Consider the following 16,044-nt stretch of genomic DNA (forward strand, 5'->3'; position numbering starts at 1 on the left):
CTTTTACTGATTTAGGATGCGGCAATCCAGCCGCAGAATGCGCCAGCTGAATTGTGCTACAAATTCAGCGAGCAATAGTCTGCTTAGAAGCAGGAGCACCTATTTTGTTGGGTGCATACAGGATAAAAAGCGAGTCAGTTTTTCTGACTCCAGCCGTCCTGGAAATATACATTTTTAAGGCCCTGACTACGTCCAGTAACTTGGAATCTTCCAAGTCCCTAGTAGCCGCAGGCACTACAATAGGTTGGTTCAAGTGAAAAGCCGATACCACCTTAGGGAGAAACTGGGGACGAGTCCTCAATTCTGCCCTATCCATATGGAAAATCAGATAAGGGCTTTTACATGACAAAGCCGCCAATTCTGACACCCGCCTGGCCGAAGCCAAGGCCAATAACATGACCACTTTCCACGTGAGATATTTCAAATCCACAGTTTTAAGTGGCTCAAACCAATGTGATTTTAGGAAACTCAACACCACGTTGAGATCCCAAAGTGCCACAAGAGGCACAAAAGGGGGCTGAATATGTAGCACTCCCTTTACAAATGTCTGAACTTCAGGCAGTGAAGCCAGTTCTTTCTGGAAGAAAATCGACAGAGCCGAAATCTGGACCTTAATGGAACCCAATTTTAGGCCCATAGTCACTCCCGACTGTAGGAAGTGCAGAAAACGACCCAGCTGAAATTCCTCTGTTGGGGCCTTCCTGGCCTCACACCATGCAACCTATTTTCGCCAAATACGGTGATAATGGTTTGCGGTTACTTCTTTCCTGGCTTTTATCAGCGTAGGAATGACTTCCTCAGGAATGCCCTTTTCCATTAGGATCCGGAATTCAACCGCCATGCCGTCAAACGCAGCCGCGGTAAGTCCTGGAACAGACAGGGCCCCTGCTGTAGCAGATCCTGTCTGAGCGGTAGAGGCCATGGGTCCTCTGATATCATTTCTTGAAGTTCTGGGTACCAAGCTCTTCTTGCCAATCCGGAACCACGAGTATCGTTCTTACTCCTCGTTTTCTTATTATTCTCAGTACCTTTGGAATGAGGCAGAGGAGGGAATACATAAACCGACTGGTACACCCACGGTGTCACTAGAGCGTCCACAGCTATTGCCTGAGAGTCCCTTGACCTGGTGCAATATCTAGTTTTTTGTTTAGGCGGGACGCCATCATGTCCACCTGTGGCCTTTCCCAACGGTTTACCAACAGTTGGAAGACTTCTGGATGAAGTCCCCACTCTCCCGGGTGTAGGTCGTGTCTGCTGAGGAAGTCTGCTTCCCAGTTGTCCACTCCCGGAATGAACACTGCCGACAGTGCTAGTACATGATTTTCCGCCCATCGGAGAATCCTTGTGGCTTCTGCCATCGCCATCCTGCTTCTTGTGCTGCCCTGTCGGTTTACATGGGCGACTGCCGTGATGTTGTCTGATTGGATCAGTACCGGCTGGTTTTGAAGCAGAGGCCTTGCCAGACTTAGGGCATTGTAAATGGCCCTCAGTTCCAGAATATTTATGTGTAGGGACGACTCCTGACTTGACCAAAGTCCTTGGAAATTTCTTCCCTGTGTGACTGCCCCCCAGCCTCGAAGGCTGGCATCCGTGGTTACCAGGACCCAGTCCTGTATGCCGAATCTGCGGCCCTCTTGAAGATGAGCACTCTGCAGCCACCACAGTAGAGATAACCCTGTCTCCAAGGACCAGGGTATCAGCCGATGCATCTGAAGATGCGATCCCGACCACTTGTCCAAGAGGTCCCACTGAAAGGTTCTTGCATGGAACCTGCCGAATGGAATTGATTCGTAAGAAGCTACCATTTTTCCCAGGACTCGTGTGCAGTGATGCACCGATACCTGTTTTGGTTTCAGGAGGTCTCTGACTAGAGATGACAGCTCCTTGGCTTTCTCCTGCGGAAGAAACACTTTTTTCTGTTCTGTGTCCAGAACCATACCCAGGAACAGTAGACGTGTGGTAGGAACCAGCTGTGACTTTGGAATTTTAGAATCCATCTGTGCTGTTGTAGCACTTCCCGAGATAGTGCTACTCCGACCAACAACTGCTCCTTGGACCTCGCCTTTATAAGGAGATCGTCCAAGTACGGGATAATTAAAACTCCCTTTTTTCGAAGGAGTATCATCATTTCTGCCATTACCTTGGTAAAGACCCTCGGTGCCGTGGACAGTCCAAACGGCAGTGTTTGGAATTGGTAATGGCAATCCTGTACCACAAATCTGAGGTACTCCTGGTGAGGATGGTAAATGGGGACATGTAGGTAAGCATCCTTGATGTCCAGGGATACCATGTAATCCCCCTCCTCCAGGCTTGCAATAACCGCCCTGAGCGATTCCATCTTGAACTTGAATTATTTTATTTTTTTTATGTATGTGTTCAAGGATTTCAAATTTAAAATGGGTCTCACCGAACCGTCCGGTTTCGGTACCACAAACAGTGTGGAATAGTAACCCCGTCCTTGTTGAAGTAGGGGCACCTTGACTATCACCTGCTGGGAATACAGCTTGTGAATTGCCACTAGCACAGCCTCCCTGCCTGAGGGAGTTGTCGGCAAGGTAGATTTGAGGAAACGGCGGGGGGGGGGGGGGGGGGGGGGGGGGGGGAAGACGCCTCGAATTCCAGCTTGTACCCCTGAGATACTACTTGAAGGATCCAGGGATCCACCTGTGAGCGAGCCCACTGATCGCTGAAATTTGAGGCGCCCCCCCCTCCCGTATTTGGCTACGCCTGTGGAGCCCCCGCGTCATGCGGTGGACTCAGAGGAGGCGGGGGAAGAATTTTGATTCTGGGAACTGGCTGACTGGTGCAGCTTTTTCCCTCTTCCCTCGTCTCTGTGCAGAAAGGAAGCGCCTTTGACCCGCTTGCTTTTCTGAAGCCGAAAGGACTGTACCTGATAATACAGTGCTTTCTTAGGCTGTGAGCAAACCTGAGGTAAACATTTTACTTCCCAGCTGTTGCTGTGGATACGAGGTCCCAGAGACCATCCCCAAACAATTCCTCACCCTTATAAGGTAGAATCTCTATGTGCCTTTTAAAGTCAGCATCACCTGTCCAGTGTCGGGTCTCTAATACCCTCCTGGCAGAATGGACATTGCATTAATTCTGGATGCCAGCCGGCAAAATATCCCTCTGTGCATCCCTCATATATAAGACGACGTCTTTAATATGCTCTTATGTTCGCAAAATAGTATCCCTGTTTGACAGGGTCACAGACCACGCTGCAGCAGCACTATCTGCAGGTCTCAGTCTAGTACCTGAGTGTGTAAATACAGACTTCAGGATAGCCTCCTGCTTTTTATCAGCAGGTACCTTCAAAGTGGCCGTATCCTAAGACGGCAGTGCCACCTTTTTTGACAAACGTGTGAGCGCCTTATCCACCCTAGGGGATATCTCCCAGCGTAACTTATCCTCTGGCGGGAAAGGGTACGCCATCAGTAACTTTTTAGAAATTACCAGTTTCTTATCGGGGGAACCAACGCTTTTTCACACACTTCATTCACTCATTTGATGGGGGAACAAAACACTGCCTGCTTTTTCTTCCCAAACATAAAACCCTTTTTTAGTGGTACTTGGGTTAATGTCAGAAATGTGTAACACATTTTTTATTGCCGGGATCATGTAACGGATGTTCCTAGTGGATTGTGTATATGTCTCAACCTCGTCGACACTGGAGTCAGACTCCGTGTCGACATCTGTGTCTGCCATCTGAGGGAGCGGGCGCTTTTGAGCCCCTGGTGGCCTTTGAGACGCCTGGGCAGGCGCGGGCTGAGAAGCCGGCTGTCCCACAGCTGTTACGTCATCCAGCCTTTTATGCAAGGAGTTGACACCGTCGGTTTATACCTTCCACCTATCCATCCACTCTGGTGTCGGCCCCGCAGGGGGCGACATCACATTTATCGGCATCTGCTCTGCCACCACATAAGTCTCCTCATCAAACGTGTCGACACAGCCGTACCGACACACCGCACACACACAGGGAATGCTCTGACTGAGGACAGGACCCCACAAAGCCCTTTGGGGAGACAGAGAGAGAGAGAGTATGCCAGCACACACCAGAGCGCTATATAATGTAGGGATTAACACTATATTGAGTGAATTTTTCCCAATAGCTGCTTGTATATACAATATTGCGCCTAAATTTAGTGCCCCCACTCTCTTTTTAACCCTTTGAGCCTGAAAACTACAGGGGAGAGCCTGGGGAGCTGTCTTTCAGCTGCACTGTGAAGAGAAAATGGCGCCAGTGTGCTGAGGGAGATAGCTCCGCCCCTTTTTTGCGGACTTTTCTCCCGCTTTTTTATGGATTCTGGCAGGGGTATTTATCACATATATAGCCTCTGGGGCTATATATTGTGATTATTTTGCCAGCCAAGGTGTTTTTATTGCTGCTCAGGGCGCCCCCCCCCAGCGCCCTGCACCCATCAGTGACCGGAGTGTGAGGTGTACATGAGGAGCAATGGCGCACAGCTGCAGTGCTGTGCGCTACCTTGGTGAAGACTGAAGTCTTCTGCCGCCGATTTTCCGGACCATCTTCGTGCTTCTGGCTCTGTAAGGGGGACGGCGGCGCGGCTCCGGGAACGAACACCAAGGACGGGTCCTGTGGTCGATCCCTCTGGAGCTAATGGTGTCCAGTAGCCTAAGAAGCCCAAGCTAGCTGCAAGCAGGTAGGTTCGCTTCTTCTCCCCTTAGTCCCACGATGCAGTGAGCCTGTTGCCAGCAGGTCTCACTGTAAAATAAAAAACCTAAAATAAACTTTCTTTCTAGGAGCTCAGGAGAGCCCCTAGTGTGCATCCAGCTCGGCCGGGGACAGAAATCTAACTGAGGTCTGGAGAAGGGTCATAGTGGGAGGAGCCAGTGCACACCAGATAGTACCTAATCTTTCTTTTAGAGTGCCCAGTCTCCTGCGGAGCCCGTCTATTCCCCATGGTCCTTACGGAGTTCCCAGCATCCACTAGGACGTCAGAGAAAAACATCTGGACCTAAGGGAGAGAAGCCAATTGTTTCTGAAAGAAAATGGACAAGGCCGAAATCTGGACTTTTATGGAGCCCAGGCGTAGGCCCACATCCACTCCTGCTTGTAGAAAAATGAAACGTCCTAGATGAAATTCCACCGCAGAAAGTTTTCTGCTCTCACACCGAGACGTATTTCTTCCAAATAAGATGGTAATGCTTAGACGTTACCCTCTTCCTGGCTTGGATCATAGTCAGGATAACCTTGTTAGGGATCCTTCTCCTGGCTAGAATCAGCTGTTCAACCTCCATGCCGTCAAACATAGCCGCAGTAAGTCATGATAGACGAACGGGCCCTGTTGTAGAAGATCCTCACGAAGAGGTACAGGCCACGGATCTTCGAGGAGCATCTCCAGAAGGTCCGCGTACCAGGCCCTTCTTGCCCAATCCAAAGCAATTAGAATTGGTTGAACCTTTCCCCTTTTTATTCTCTTTAGAATTCTTGGGATCAGAGGAAGTGGAGGAAACAAGTACACCATCTGACCCACGGAGTCTACCATCCCCGCCTGTAGGTCTCTCGACCTGGAATAATACAGCCTGAGCTTCTTGTTGAGACGAGAGGCCATCATGTCGATCTGCGGATAACCCCAACGACTTGTCAAGCACCTGAACACTTCCGGGTAAAGGCCCCACTCCCCCGGGTGCAGGTCATGTCTGCTGAGGATATCTGCTTCCCAGTTGTCTACTCCAGGAATGAAGACCGCTGACAACGCCACAGCGTTTCTCTCTGCCTAGAGAGTAATTCTTGACACCTGACATTGCTGCTCTGCTTTTCATTCCGCCCTGTCGGTTTATGTACGTTACTGCCGTCACATTGTCCGACTGGACCTGAATGGCCTGATCTTGAAGAAGATGTGAGGCCTGCAGAAGGGTGTTGTATATGGCCCTGAGTTCCAGAATGTTGATTGGAAGCACGACTTCCTGACTTGACCATCTTCCTTGAAACTGCACCCAGAGTGACTGCTCCCCAACCTCTGAGGCTTGCGTCTGTGGTTGGCAGAATCCAGTTCTGAATTCTGAACCTCCGACCCTCGACGAAGTGAGAAGTCTGTAGAAGGGAGATCCTAGCTTTTGGCGACAGACGGATCCTCTGGTGCATGATAAGAGGCGATCCGGACCATTTGTCCAACAGATCGAGCTGGAAGCGAATGCATAGATGCACCAACATCCGGGTTGGCTTCAGGACATCCCGAACCATCGATTGGATTACCAATGCCTTTTCCAACGGAAGGAACACCTTCTGAGACTCTGTATCCAGTATCAATCCCAGGAATGGGAGCCTCCGTGTTGGCTCTAGGTGAGATTTCGGAAGGTTCAGAATCCACCATTGATTCTGGAGAAGTTTGGTTGAGAGAGCAATGCTGTCCAGCAACCTTTCCCTGGATGGTGCTTTTATCAGGAGATCATCCAGGTACCGAATTATGTTCACTCCCTGTTTGCGGAGTATAAGCATCATCTCTGCCATCACATTTTTGAAGACCCTCGGTGCCATGGAGAGGCCACATGGCAGGGCCTGGAACTGGTAGTGACAGTCCTTCAGTGCAAACTGTAGGTAAGTCTGATGAGGCAGCCAGATCGGAATACGAAGGTACGCATCCTTGATATCCAGAGACACTAGGAATCGGTACTACAAACAAGTTGTAATAGTACCCCTTGTTGTGCAGATGAGGTGGAACTGGAACAATGACGCGAGTCTGTACAAGTTTTTGAATGGCATGTTGTAAAGTTATACTTGCCTCTTGTGAAACTGGCAAGCCTGATTTGAAGAATCTGTGAGGTGGGAGCTCTTGGAACTCCAGTCTGTATCCCTGGGAAATAAGATTTATGACCCAGGGATCCTGGCACAATTTGACACAAGAATTGTAGGCATGCTCCCACCTGACTGCCTTCCTGGCACTGCGGCTCACCGTCATGCTGAAGTCTTTGAGGAAGCAGAGCCTGAGCTCTGTTCCAGAGTACCTGCTGTTGCTGGTTTATGTGGTTTACCTCTTGCACCGCTGAAGGATGTAGAAGCACCTCTGGATTTGCCCTTGAACTTGGCAGTCCGAAATGAACTAACTTAGAAGCTGAATAAGTCTTCTTGGTTGCGGGGGCTGCAGAAGGAAGATACGTAGACTTACCCGCAGTAGCTGTAGAGATCCATGTCTAATTCATCTCCGAACAAGAAACACACTCTTTGCCTGACATAATGTAAATGTGACAACACACACACACAGGAAAGGTTAAGCACAATTAACCCACAAAGAGCCCTTCAGTGAGACACAGAGTTGTTTGGAGCCAGCTCCCACTGTGCCCTTTCCGCTAATGCCAAGCTTAGCAGGGTCGCAGACTAAGTACCCTGATAGGGAACTTAATACACTAATAATCGCTCCCCCCCTGCTATGACCCCCTGGTACCGCTGAGGTAATCTGGAGTTACACTGTATGAGCTGTGCTTCCCTTTCCTATCAGCGTCTGTATCCACAGCAGGGGGGAAATGGTGCTGGTGAGCTGCTGGATCCTCTCATAGTGAAGCCCCGCCCCTTCAACTGCACGCAGTCTTCCCGCTTTTTTTATACTGGCTGAGGAATCTGGTGCTTAAAATGGAGGGAACCGTTTTAAGGCTGTGGTACCAGTATGGGTACTGTGTACAGTGTACCGGAACGCAGTTGTGTACTGTGTCCGGAGACGCATTCCGCCCCGTTCAGAAGCCGTGCGTCTCTGTACCCTCATGCCGCCATAATGGCCGGCGCCTCGCTACCCGGGACGCCGGCTCAGTACTCACCACTCTTCTAGTTCTGTTAGGGGTGGCGGCGTGCTGTGGGAATGTACGCTCGCCGTGGTGGGGCTTGCGAATAGTTCCCTCAGGAGCTCAGTGTCCTGTCAGCGGGGAACAGGACCATTAAACCTTCAAGATGTTGGGCCCCCCTCCCCCTAAGTCCCACGAAGCAGGCAGGCTGGTGCCAACCAGCCCTGCCTGAAAATAACAAACATATAAAATGCAGAAAACTCTTCGGGAGCTTCCTTCAGCGTAACCGGCTCCTCCAGGCAGATTTTCTAAACTGAGTCTGGCAGGAAGGGCATAGAGGGAGGAGCCAGTCCACACTATCAAATTCTTAAAGTGTGCATGGCTCCTAGTGGACCCACCTATATCCCATGGTATTAAATGGACCCCAGTATCCTCTAGGACAGTGTTTCCCAACCTCGGTCCTCAAGGCACACTAACAGTTCTGGTTTTAGTGATATCCAGGCTTGAACACAGGTGACTTAATTAGTAGCTCAGTTATTTTGATTTAACCATCCGTGCTGAAGCCTGGATATCACTAAAACCTGCACTGTTGGTGTGCCTTGAGGACCGCGGTTGGGAATGCCTGCTCTAGGACATAAGAGAAATCAATGAGTAACTCATCTTAATGAGAAAGATTTACACTGCTCAAAAAAAATAAAGGGAACACTAAAATAACACATCCTAGATCTGAATGAATGAAATATTCTTATTAAATACTTTGTTCTTTACATAGTTGAATGTGCTGACAATAAAATCACACAAAAATTATCAATGGAAATCAAATTTATTAACCCATGGAGGTCTGGATTTGGAGTCACACTCAAAATTAAAGTGGAAAAACACACTACAGGCTGATCCAACTTTGATGTAATGTCCTTAAAACAAGTCAAAATGAGGCTCAGTAGTGTCTGTGGCCTCCACGTGCCTGTATGACCTCCCTACAACCCCTGGGCATGCTCCTGATGAGGTGGCGGATGGTCTCCTGAGGGATCTCCTCCCAGCCATGGACTAAAGCATCCGACAACTCCTGGACAGTCTGTGGTGCAACGTGGCGTTGGTGGATGGAGCGAGACATGATGTCCCAGATGTGCTCAATTGGATTCAGGTCTGGGGAATGGGCGGGCCAGTTCACAGCAACAATGACTTCGTCTTGCAGGAACTGCTGACACACTCCAGCCACATGAGGTCTAGCATTGTCTTGCTTTAGGAGGAACCCAGGGCCAACCGCAATAGCATATGGTCTCACAAGGGGTCTGAGGATCTCATCTCGGTAACTAATGGCAGTCAGGCTGCCTCTGGCGAGCACATGGAGGGCTGTGCGGCCCCCCAAAGAAATGCCACCCCACACCATTACTGACCCACTGCCATACGGGTCATGCTGGAGGATGTTGCAGGCAGCAGAACGTTCTCCTTGGCGTCTCCAGACTCTGTCACGTCGGTCACATGTGCTCAGTGAGAACCTGCTTTCATCTGTGAAGAGCACAGGGCGCCAGTGGCGAATTTGCCAATCTTGGTGTTCTCTGGCAAATGCCAAACGTCCTGCACGGTGTTCGGCTGTAAGCACAACCCCCACCTGTGGATGTCTGGCCCTCATACCACCCTCATGGAGTCTGTTTCTGATCGTTTGAGTAGACACATGCACATTTGTGGCTTGCTGGAGGTCATTCTGCAGGGCTCTGGCAGTGCTCCTCCTTGCACAAAGGCAGAGGTAACGGTCCTGCTGCTGGGTTGTTGCCCTCCTACGGCCTCCTCCACGTCTCCTGATGCACTGGCCTGTCTCCTGGTAGCGCCTCCATGCTCTGGACACTACGCTGACAGACACAGCAAACCTTCTTGCCACAACTCGCATTGATGTGCCATCCTGGATGAGCTGCACTACCTGAGCCACTTGTGTGGGTTGTAGGGAGGTCATACAGGCACGTGGAAGCCACACACACTACTGAGCCTCATTTTGACTTGTTTTAAGGACATTACATCAAAGTTGGATCAGCCTGTAGTGTGTTTTTCCACTTTAATTTTGAGTGTGACTCCAAATCCAGACCTCCATGGGTTAATAAATTTCATTTCCATTGATAATTTTTGTGTGATTTTGTTGTCAGCACATTCAACTATGTAAAGAACAAAGTATTTAATAAGAATATTTCATTCTTTCAGATCTAGGATGTGTTATTTTAGTGTTCCCTTTTATTATTTTTGAGCAGTGTATATTCTGATCAGCAAAACCATACTTACAGATTGTCACCATTACCTACTTTTGTGACATCACAAGTTGGAGAGAAATTGGCTGGTTGGATGGTCTGATAAGTTTGGGTTAGGTGTGTGGAGCGCCATTTTAATTGGACGGTTGGTCAGTTGGATGGTTGGAGGAAAGTTATAGGCCCTACACAGTGGGTGGTATTTAAGTACTATGGGGTCTATTCATGAAGCAGAGAAAAGCCCCATTCTGCGGTAAACAGGGCTTTTCTCCGCTTCCTGCAATTCGCAGAGCAGGTTACTAAGGAGAAGCTTATTACTTTTCCTGCGATAGCCCTGCTCTGTGCTGAAATCGCAGTACCATACATTTGTATGGTACAGGTTGAGTATACCTTATCCAAAATGCTTGGGACCAGGAGGTATTTTGGATATGGGATTTTTCCGTATTTTGGAATAATTGCATACCATAATGAGATATCATGGTGATCGGACCTAAATCTAAGCACAGAATGCATTTATGTTACATATACACCTTATACACACAGCCTGAAGGTCATTTTAGCCAATATTTTTAATAACTTTGTGCATTAAACAAAGTGTGTCTACATTCACATAATTCATTTATGTTTCATATACACCTTACACACAGCCTGAAGGTCATTTAATACAATATTTTTAATACCGGTGTATTAAACAAAGTTTGTGTAAATTGAGCCATCAGAAAACAAAGCTTTCACTATCTCACTCTCACTCAAAAAAGTCCGTATTTCGGAATATTTGGAGATGGGATACTCAACCTGTAATTGTAATTCATGTAGCAGCGGAAAGCACTGCTTTCCGCTTCTCTCTCTCATGTGCAGATTCGCCATCAAAGGATGGCGTAGTCTGCACCAGCCTGACGAAAAATTCCCTGAAGATTGAACTAACCCCTGCTCCTGCTAACTCCATTCCGCAGACTCCGCCCTTTTTCCCAGCTTGCTGTGCTGCCGGCGCATCTTCTCAGCTTTCCCTTCAGGCGCCAGCGCGCGCAGATGAAAGTGCGCATGTGCAGAAGACACTCCAGCAACCCAGCTGCGGTACCAGCAGTGAAGAAGGCTTCGTGGGAGGACGGGTTACCACATCGCTTCAGGAATCCAGCAGAGATTGGTGAATTGCGGTAAGTATATGAAAAAAAAAAAACCCTCATAAGAATGCGGTTTGGTGATAAGTAAAACCAAACCATCGCATTCTTACATGAATAGACCCCTATATGAGCTATATCATTCATATTGTTTAGTGGGTAGGCACTGACGATTAACAATGCGTGTCCCAACATTCGTTCATCGTTGGTTTTTCCATCATTAACCATAGCAAGCCAATTTGGGCAATATCGTTCAATGTTCAGATCGATCATCGTCAAAATCGCCCAGTGTGTAGGGCCTATTAGTATGATGTACGGTCAGCTTAAGGCTTGTGTTCTACACACAGCCGCAAAATATCCAAGTACAGAACAGGATCTTGGCACATATCGATAATTTAGGACAATTCAAATGTAGTAGATGCTCCGTTCCAGAACGACACATTGCACCCACCAGTAGCACAAGTTGTTCCTCACACTCCATTGAGGTGGGAGGGAAAACTTGCAAAGTCTGCACTACCAAGTCCGTAGTTTACCAATATGTGCACAGACAAGCATAGAATTGAGGGGCAGATGTATTAACCTGGAGAAGGCATAAGGAAGTGATAAACCAGTGATATGTTCAAGGTGATAAAGGCACCAGCCAATCGGCTCCAATATGTAAATTAACAGTTAGGATCTGATTGGCTGGTGCCTTTATCACCTTGCACATATCACTGGTTTATCACTTCCTTATGCCTTCTCCAGGTTAATACATCTGCCCCTTTATTCCCTAACGGACTCACTTTGCAAGATGTTTTTACCAGTTTTAGGCAAAATGCTTATCGCCTTTGAAATTAATATCAAGGGAGGTATATTCTACACCTGTATAACTCCTATCACCACAAGGATTCCAGTGTCCTCCCCTTTCTAAACCTAAAGTACGTAGATGTGGAAACGTTGCCCACAGCAACCAATCACGTTCTAGCTAGCTTTTATAAAGTACATGCCGAAGAATAACAAATAGAAGCTGATTTCTATGGGAAACTTCACTCTAAAAGGCTTCCAAGATCTCTCCATGAAGCGTAAACACGACCACGTGGGTTGCTTATCTGCACATGCTGTATGCTGTGAACAAATCTGTGCGTGCTGTCAGCAAGACTGGGCGCGCGCCATGTGTACGTTACCTGTATACACACAACGACGCATGCTGTCACCCAATAGCCCACCGCAGAGACATTATCTGCGCCCCTGGCCCGCGAACACACCGCTCTATTCACCGCAGCACCATGCGCTTACCAGGAGCAGCAGCCCGAACACACACCATCCGATCAACAGCTCCGACTGCCCGGCCGCCATCTTCGCGCTTCCTGCTTCTACCGACAGCTGACAGACCCCGTGACAGGTGCGGCTAAGTGTCAGTACAAGCCCTACACCTCACAGCCAATCCACAGTCTTCCCATCCCTCCTTCTTGTGACGCCACGTGGAGGAGGAGCCTGCAGCCTGGGGAGAACGCGTCCTGTTACCATGGTAATTAGAGCTAGCCGTGCTCTGTTCAAAGCTTTGCATCGTACATACAGTAAGTGCACTTCTCAGTAGCTATCTTGATATTTTAATTGGGGAATGATTAACGCAAACTGTTCAAATATGGGGGGTAATTCCAAGTTGATCGCAGCAGGAATTTTTTAGCAGTTGGGCAAAACCATGTGCACTGCAGGTGTGGCAGATATAACATTTGCAGAGAGAGTTAGATTTGGGTGGGTTATTTTATTTATGTGCAGGGTAAATACTGGCTGCCTTATTTTTACACTGCAGATTAGATTGCAGATTGAACACACCACATGTTATATCTTCCCCCCCCCCCCCCCCTGCATTGCACATGATTTTGCCCAGTTGCTAACATAATTGGTAGATGCAAGAATCAAGTGGGCTAAGGGACCTTTTCCGTAAGGGGGAGGAGTTACGACGCAAGGGGGAGGAGCTTGGCCAGCGGGATAGTTCCTCTACTATCCACGCCACCAACTATTACCTTTAGTAATTAGGTGGTGAGCGAAGCGAGCCCGCGAGGGTACTTTTCGGGTACCCTGTTCGCCCGTAGCTCCTCCCCCTGGTGACGTAGCTCCTCCCCTAGATACGTCACAAGGTCCCTTCAGCCACTCCGATATAGAACCAACCTAACATAATTCCTGCTGCGATCAACTTGGAATTACCCCCATGATGTTTGCATTTCCCTAAATTATTTAAATCCTAAAGAATAAATTGGTATTTTCATCAAAGTTTTATATCCCTTTTTATATATACAGTACTGTATATTATTTACTGTAATTACCACTTACTAAAGGTCAGTTTGGGCTTGGTGGTGTCATGTGATTGTGGTCTTTTTTCCGTCAAAACCACTCTTGGGAAAGAATTTGCTGTACCTATTTTCCCTCACTAAAAGTAGTATGCCTCTCCTTTAAAAGACACCAAAAAAGTATTGCAAAAAAAATCAATTGCTTAGGGTCACATCTTTAATAACTAGTGATGTGCACCGGACATTTTTCGGGTTTTGGGTTTTGGTTTTGGATTCGGTTCCGCGGCCGTGTTTTGGATTCGGACGCGTTTTAGCAAAACCTCCCTGAAAAAATTTTTTCTGATTCGTTTGTGTTTTGGATTCGTTTTTTTTTTACAAAAACAGCTTAAATCATAGAATTTGGGGGTCATTTTGATCCCATAGTATTATTAACCTCAATAACCATAATTTCCACTAATTTTCAGTCTATTCTGAACACCTCACACCTCACAATATTATTTTTAGTCCTAAAATTTGCACCGAGGTCGCTGGATGACTAAGCTAAGCGACACAAGTGGCCGACACAAACACCTGGCCCATCTAGGAGTGGCACTGCAGTGTCAGGCAGGATGGCACTTCAAAAAAATAGTCCCCAAACAGCACATGATGCAAAGAAAAATGAAAGAAAAAAGAGGTGCAAGATGGAATTGTCCTTGGGCCCTCCCACCCACCCTTATGTTGTATAGACAGGACATGCACACTTTAACAAACCCATAATTTCAGCCACAGGGTCTGCCACATGACTGTGACTGAAATGACTGGTTGGTTTGGGCCCCCACCAAAAAAGAAGCAATCAATCTCTCCTTGCACAAACGGGCTCTACAGAGGCAAGATGTCCACCTCCTCCTCATCGTCCGATTCCTCACCCCTTTCACTGTGTACATCCCCCTCCTCACAGATTATTAATTCGTCCCCACTGGAATCCACCATCTCAGGTCCCTGTGTACTTTCTGGAGGCAATTGCTGGTGAATGTCTCCACGCAGGAATTGATTATAATTCATTTTGATGAACATCATCTTCTCCACATTTTCTGGAAGTAACCTCGTACGCCGATTGCTGACAAGGTGAGCGGCTGCACTAAACACTCTTTCGGAGTACACACTGGAGGGGGGGCAACTTAGGTAAAATAAAGCCAGTTTCTGCAAGGGCCTCCACATTGCCTCTTTTTACTACTAGTATACGTACGGACTGTCTGACGTGCCTACTTGGATGCGGTCACTCATATAATCCTCCACCATTCTTTCAATAGTGACAGAATCATATGCAGTGACAGTAGACGACATGTCAGTAATCGTTGGCAGGTCCTTCAGTCCGGACCAGATGTCAGCACTCGCTCCAGGCTGCCCTGCATCACCGCCAGCGGGTGGGCTCGGAATTCTTAGCCTTTTCCTCGCACCCCCAGTTGCGGGAGAATGTGAAGGAGGAGCTGTTGACGGGTCACGTTCCGCTTGACTTGACAATTTTCTCACCAGCAGGTCTTTGAACCTCTGCAGACTTGTGTCTGCCGGAAAGAGAGATACAATGTAGGTTTTAAATCTAGGATCGAGCACGGTGGCCAAAATGTAGTGCTCTGATTTCAACAGATTGACCACCCGTGAATCCTGGTTAAGCGAATTAAGGGCTCCATCCACAAATCCCACATGCCTAGCGGAATCGCTCTGTTTGAGCTCCTTCTTCAATGTCTCCAGCTTCTTCTGCAAAAGCCTGATGAGGGGAATGACCTGACTCAGGCTGGCAGTGTCTGAACTGACTTCACGTGTGGCAAGTTCAAAGGGTTGCAGAACCTTGCACAACGTTGAAATCATTCTCCACTGCGCTTGAGTCAGGTGCATTCCCCCTCCTTTGCCTAAATCGTAGGCAGATGTATAGGCTTAAATGGCCTTTTGCTGCTCCTCCATCCTCTGAAGCATATAGAGGGTTGAATTCCACCTCGTTACCACCTCTTGCTTCAGATGATGGCAGGGCAGGTTCAGGACTGTTTGCTGTTGCTCCAGTCTTCGGCATGCGGTGGCTGAATGCCGAAAGTGGCCCGCAATTCTTCGGGCCACCGACAGCATCTCTTGCACGCCCCTGTCGTTTTTTAAATAATTCTGCACCACCAAATTCAATGTATGTGCAAAACATTGGACGTCCTGGAATTTGCCCAGATGTAATGCACGCACAATATTGGTGGCGTTGTCCGATGTCCCAAATCCCCAGGAGAGTCCAATTGGGGTAAGCCATTCTGCGATGATGTTCCTCAGTTTCCGTAAGAGGTTGTCAGCTGTGTGCCTCTTCTGGAAAGCGGTGATACAAAACGTAGCCTGCCTAGGAACGAGTTGGCGTTTGCGAGATGCTGCTACTGGTGCCGCCGCTGCTGTTCTTGCTGCGAGAGGCAATACATCTACCCAGTGGGCTGTCACAGTCATATAGTCCTGAGTCTGCCCTGCTCCACTTGTCCACATGTCCGTGGTTAAGTGGACATTGGGTACGACTGCATTTTTTAGGACACTGGTGTGTCTTTTGCTGACGTCTGTGTACATTTTCGGTATCGCCTGCCTAGAGAAATGGAACCTAGATGGTATTTGGTACCGGGGACACAGTACCTCAATCAAGTCTCTAGTTGCCTGTGAATTAACGGTGGATACCGGACACGCATTTCTCACCGC

At 48.2% G+C, this 16,044-nt stretch overlaps 1 protein-coding gene and 1 long non-coding RNA gene across 2 annotated transcripts in view; one reads left to right on the forward strand and one right to left on the reverse strand.

Moving 5' to 3' along the window:
• Positions 1-12,444, reverse strand: part of LMBRD1 (LMBR1 domain containing 1) — a 677,250-nt gene extending 664,806 nt beyond the window's left edge. Inside the window, exon 1 of the mRNA XM_063916757.1 lies at positions 12,362-12,444. Within this exon, the coding sequence (XP_063772827.1) occupies positions 12,362-12,421 (60 nt within the window). The 5' untranslated portion in view covers positions 12,422-12,444. The remainder of the gene's footprint in view (positions 1-12,361) is intronic.
• Positions 12,445-12,454: 10 nt separating this feature from the next.
• LOC134909655 (uncharacterized) overlaps positions 12,455-16,044 on the forward strand; it is a 72,760-nt gene continuing 69,170 nt past the window's right edge. Inside the window, exon 1 of the long non-coding RNA XR_010175994.1 lies at positions 12,455-12,642. This is a non-coding gene — a long non-coding RNA (uncharacterized LOC134909655). The remainder of the gene's footprint in view (positions 12,643-16,044) is intronic.

The sequence above is a fragment of the Pseudophryne corroboree genome, chromosome 4, assembly GCF_028390025.1.
Source record: "Pseudophryne corroboree isolate aPseCor3 chromosome 4, aPseCor3.hap2, whole genome shotgun sequence".
NCBI lineage: Eukaryota > Metazoa > Chordata > Amphibia > Anura > Myobatrachidae > Pseudophryne > Pseudophryne corroboree.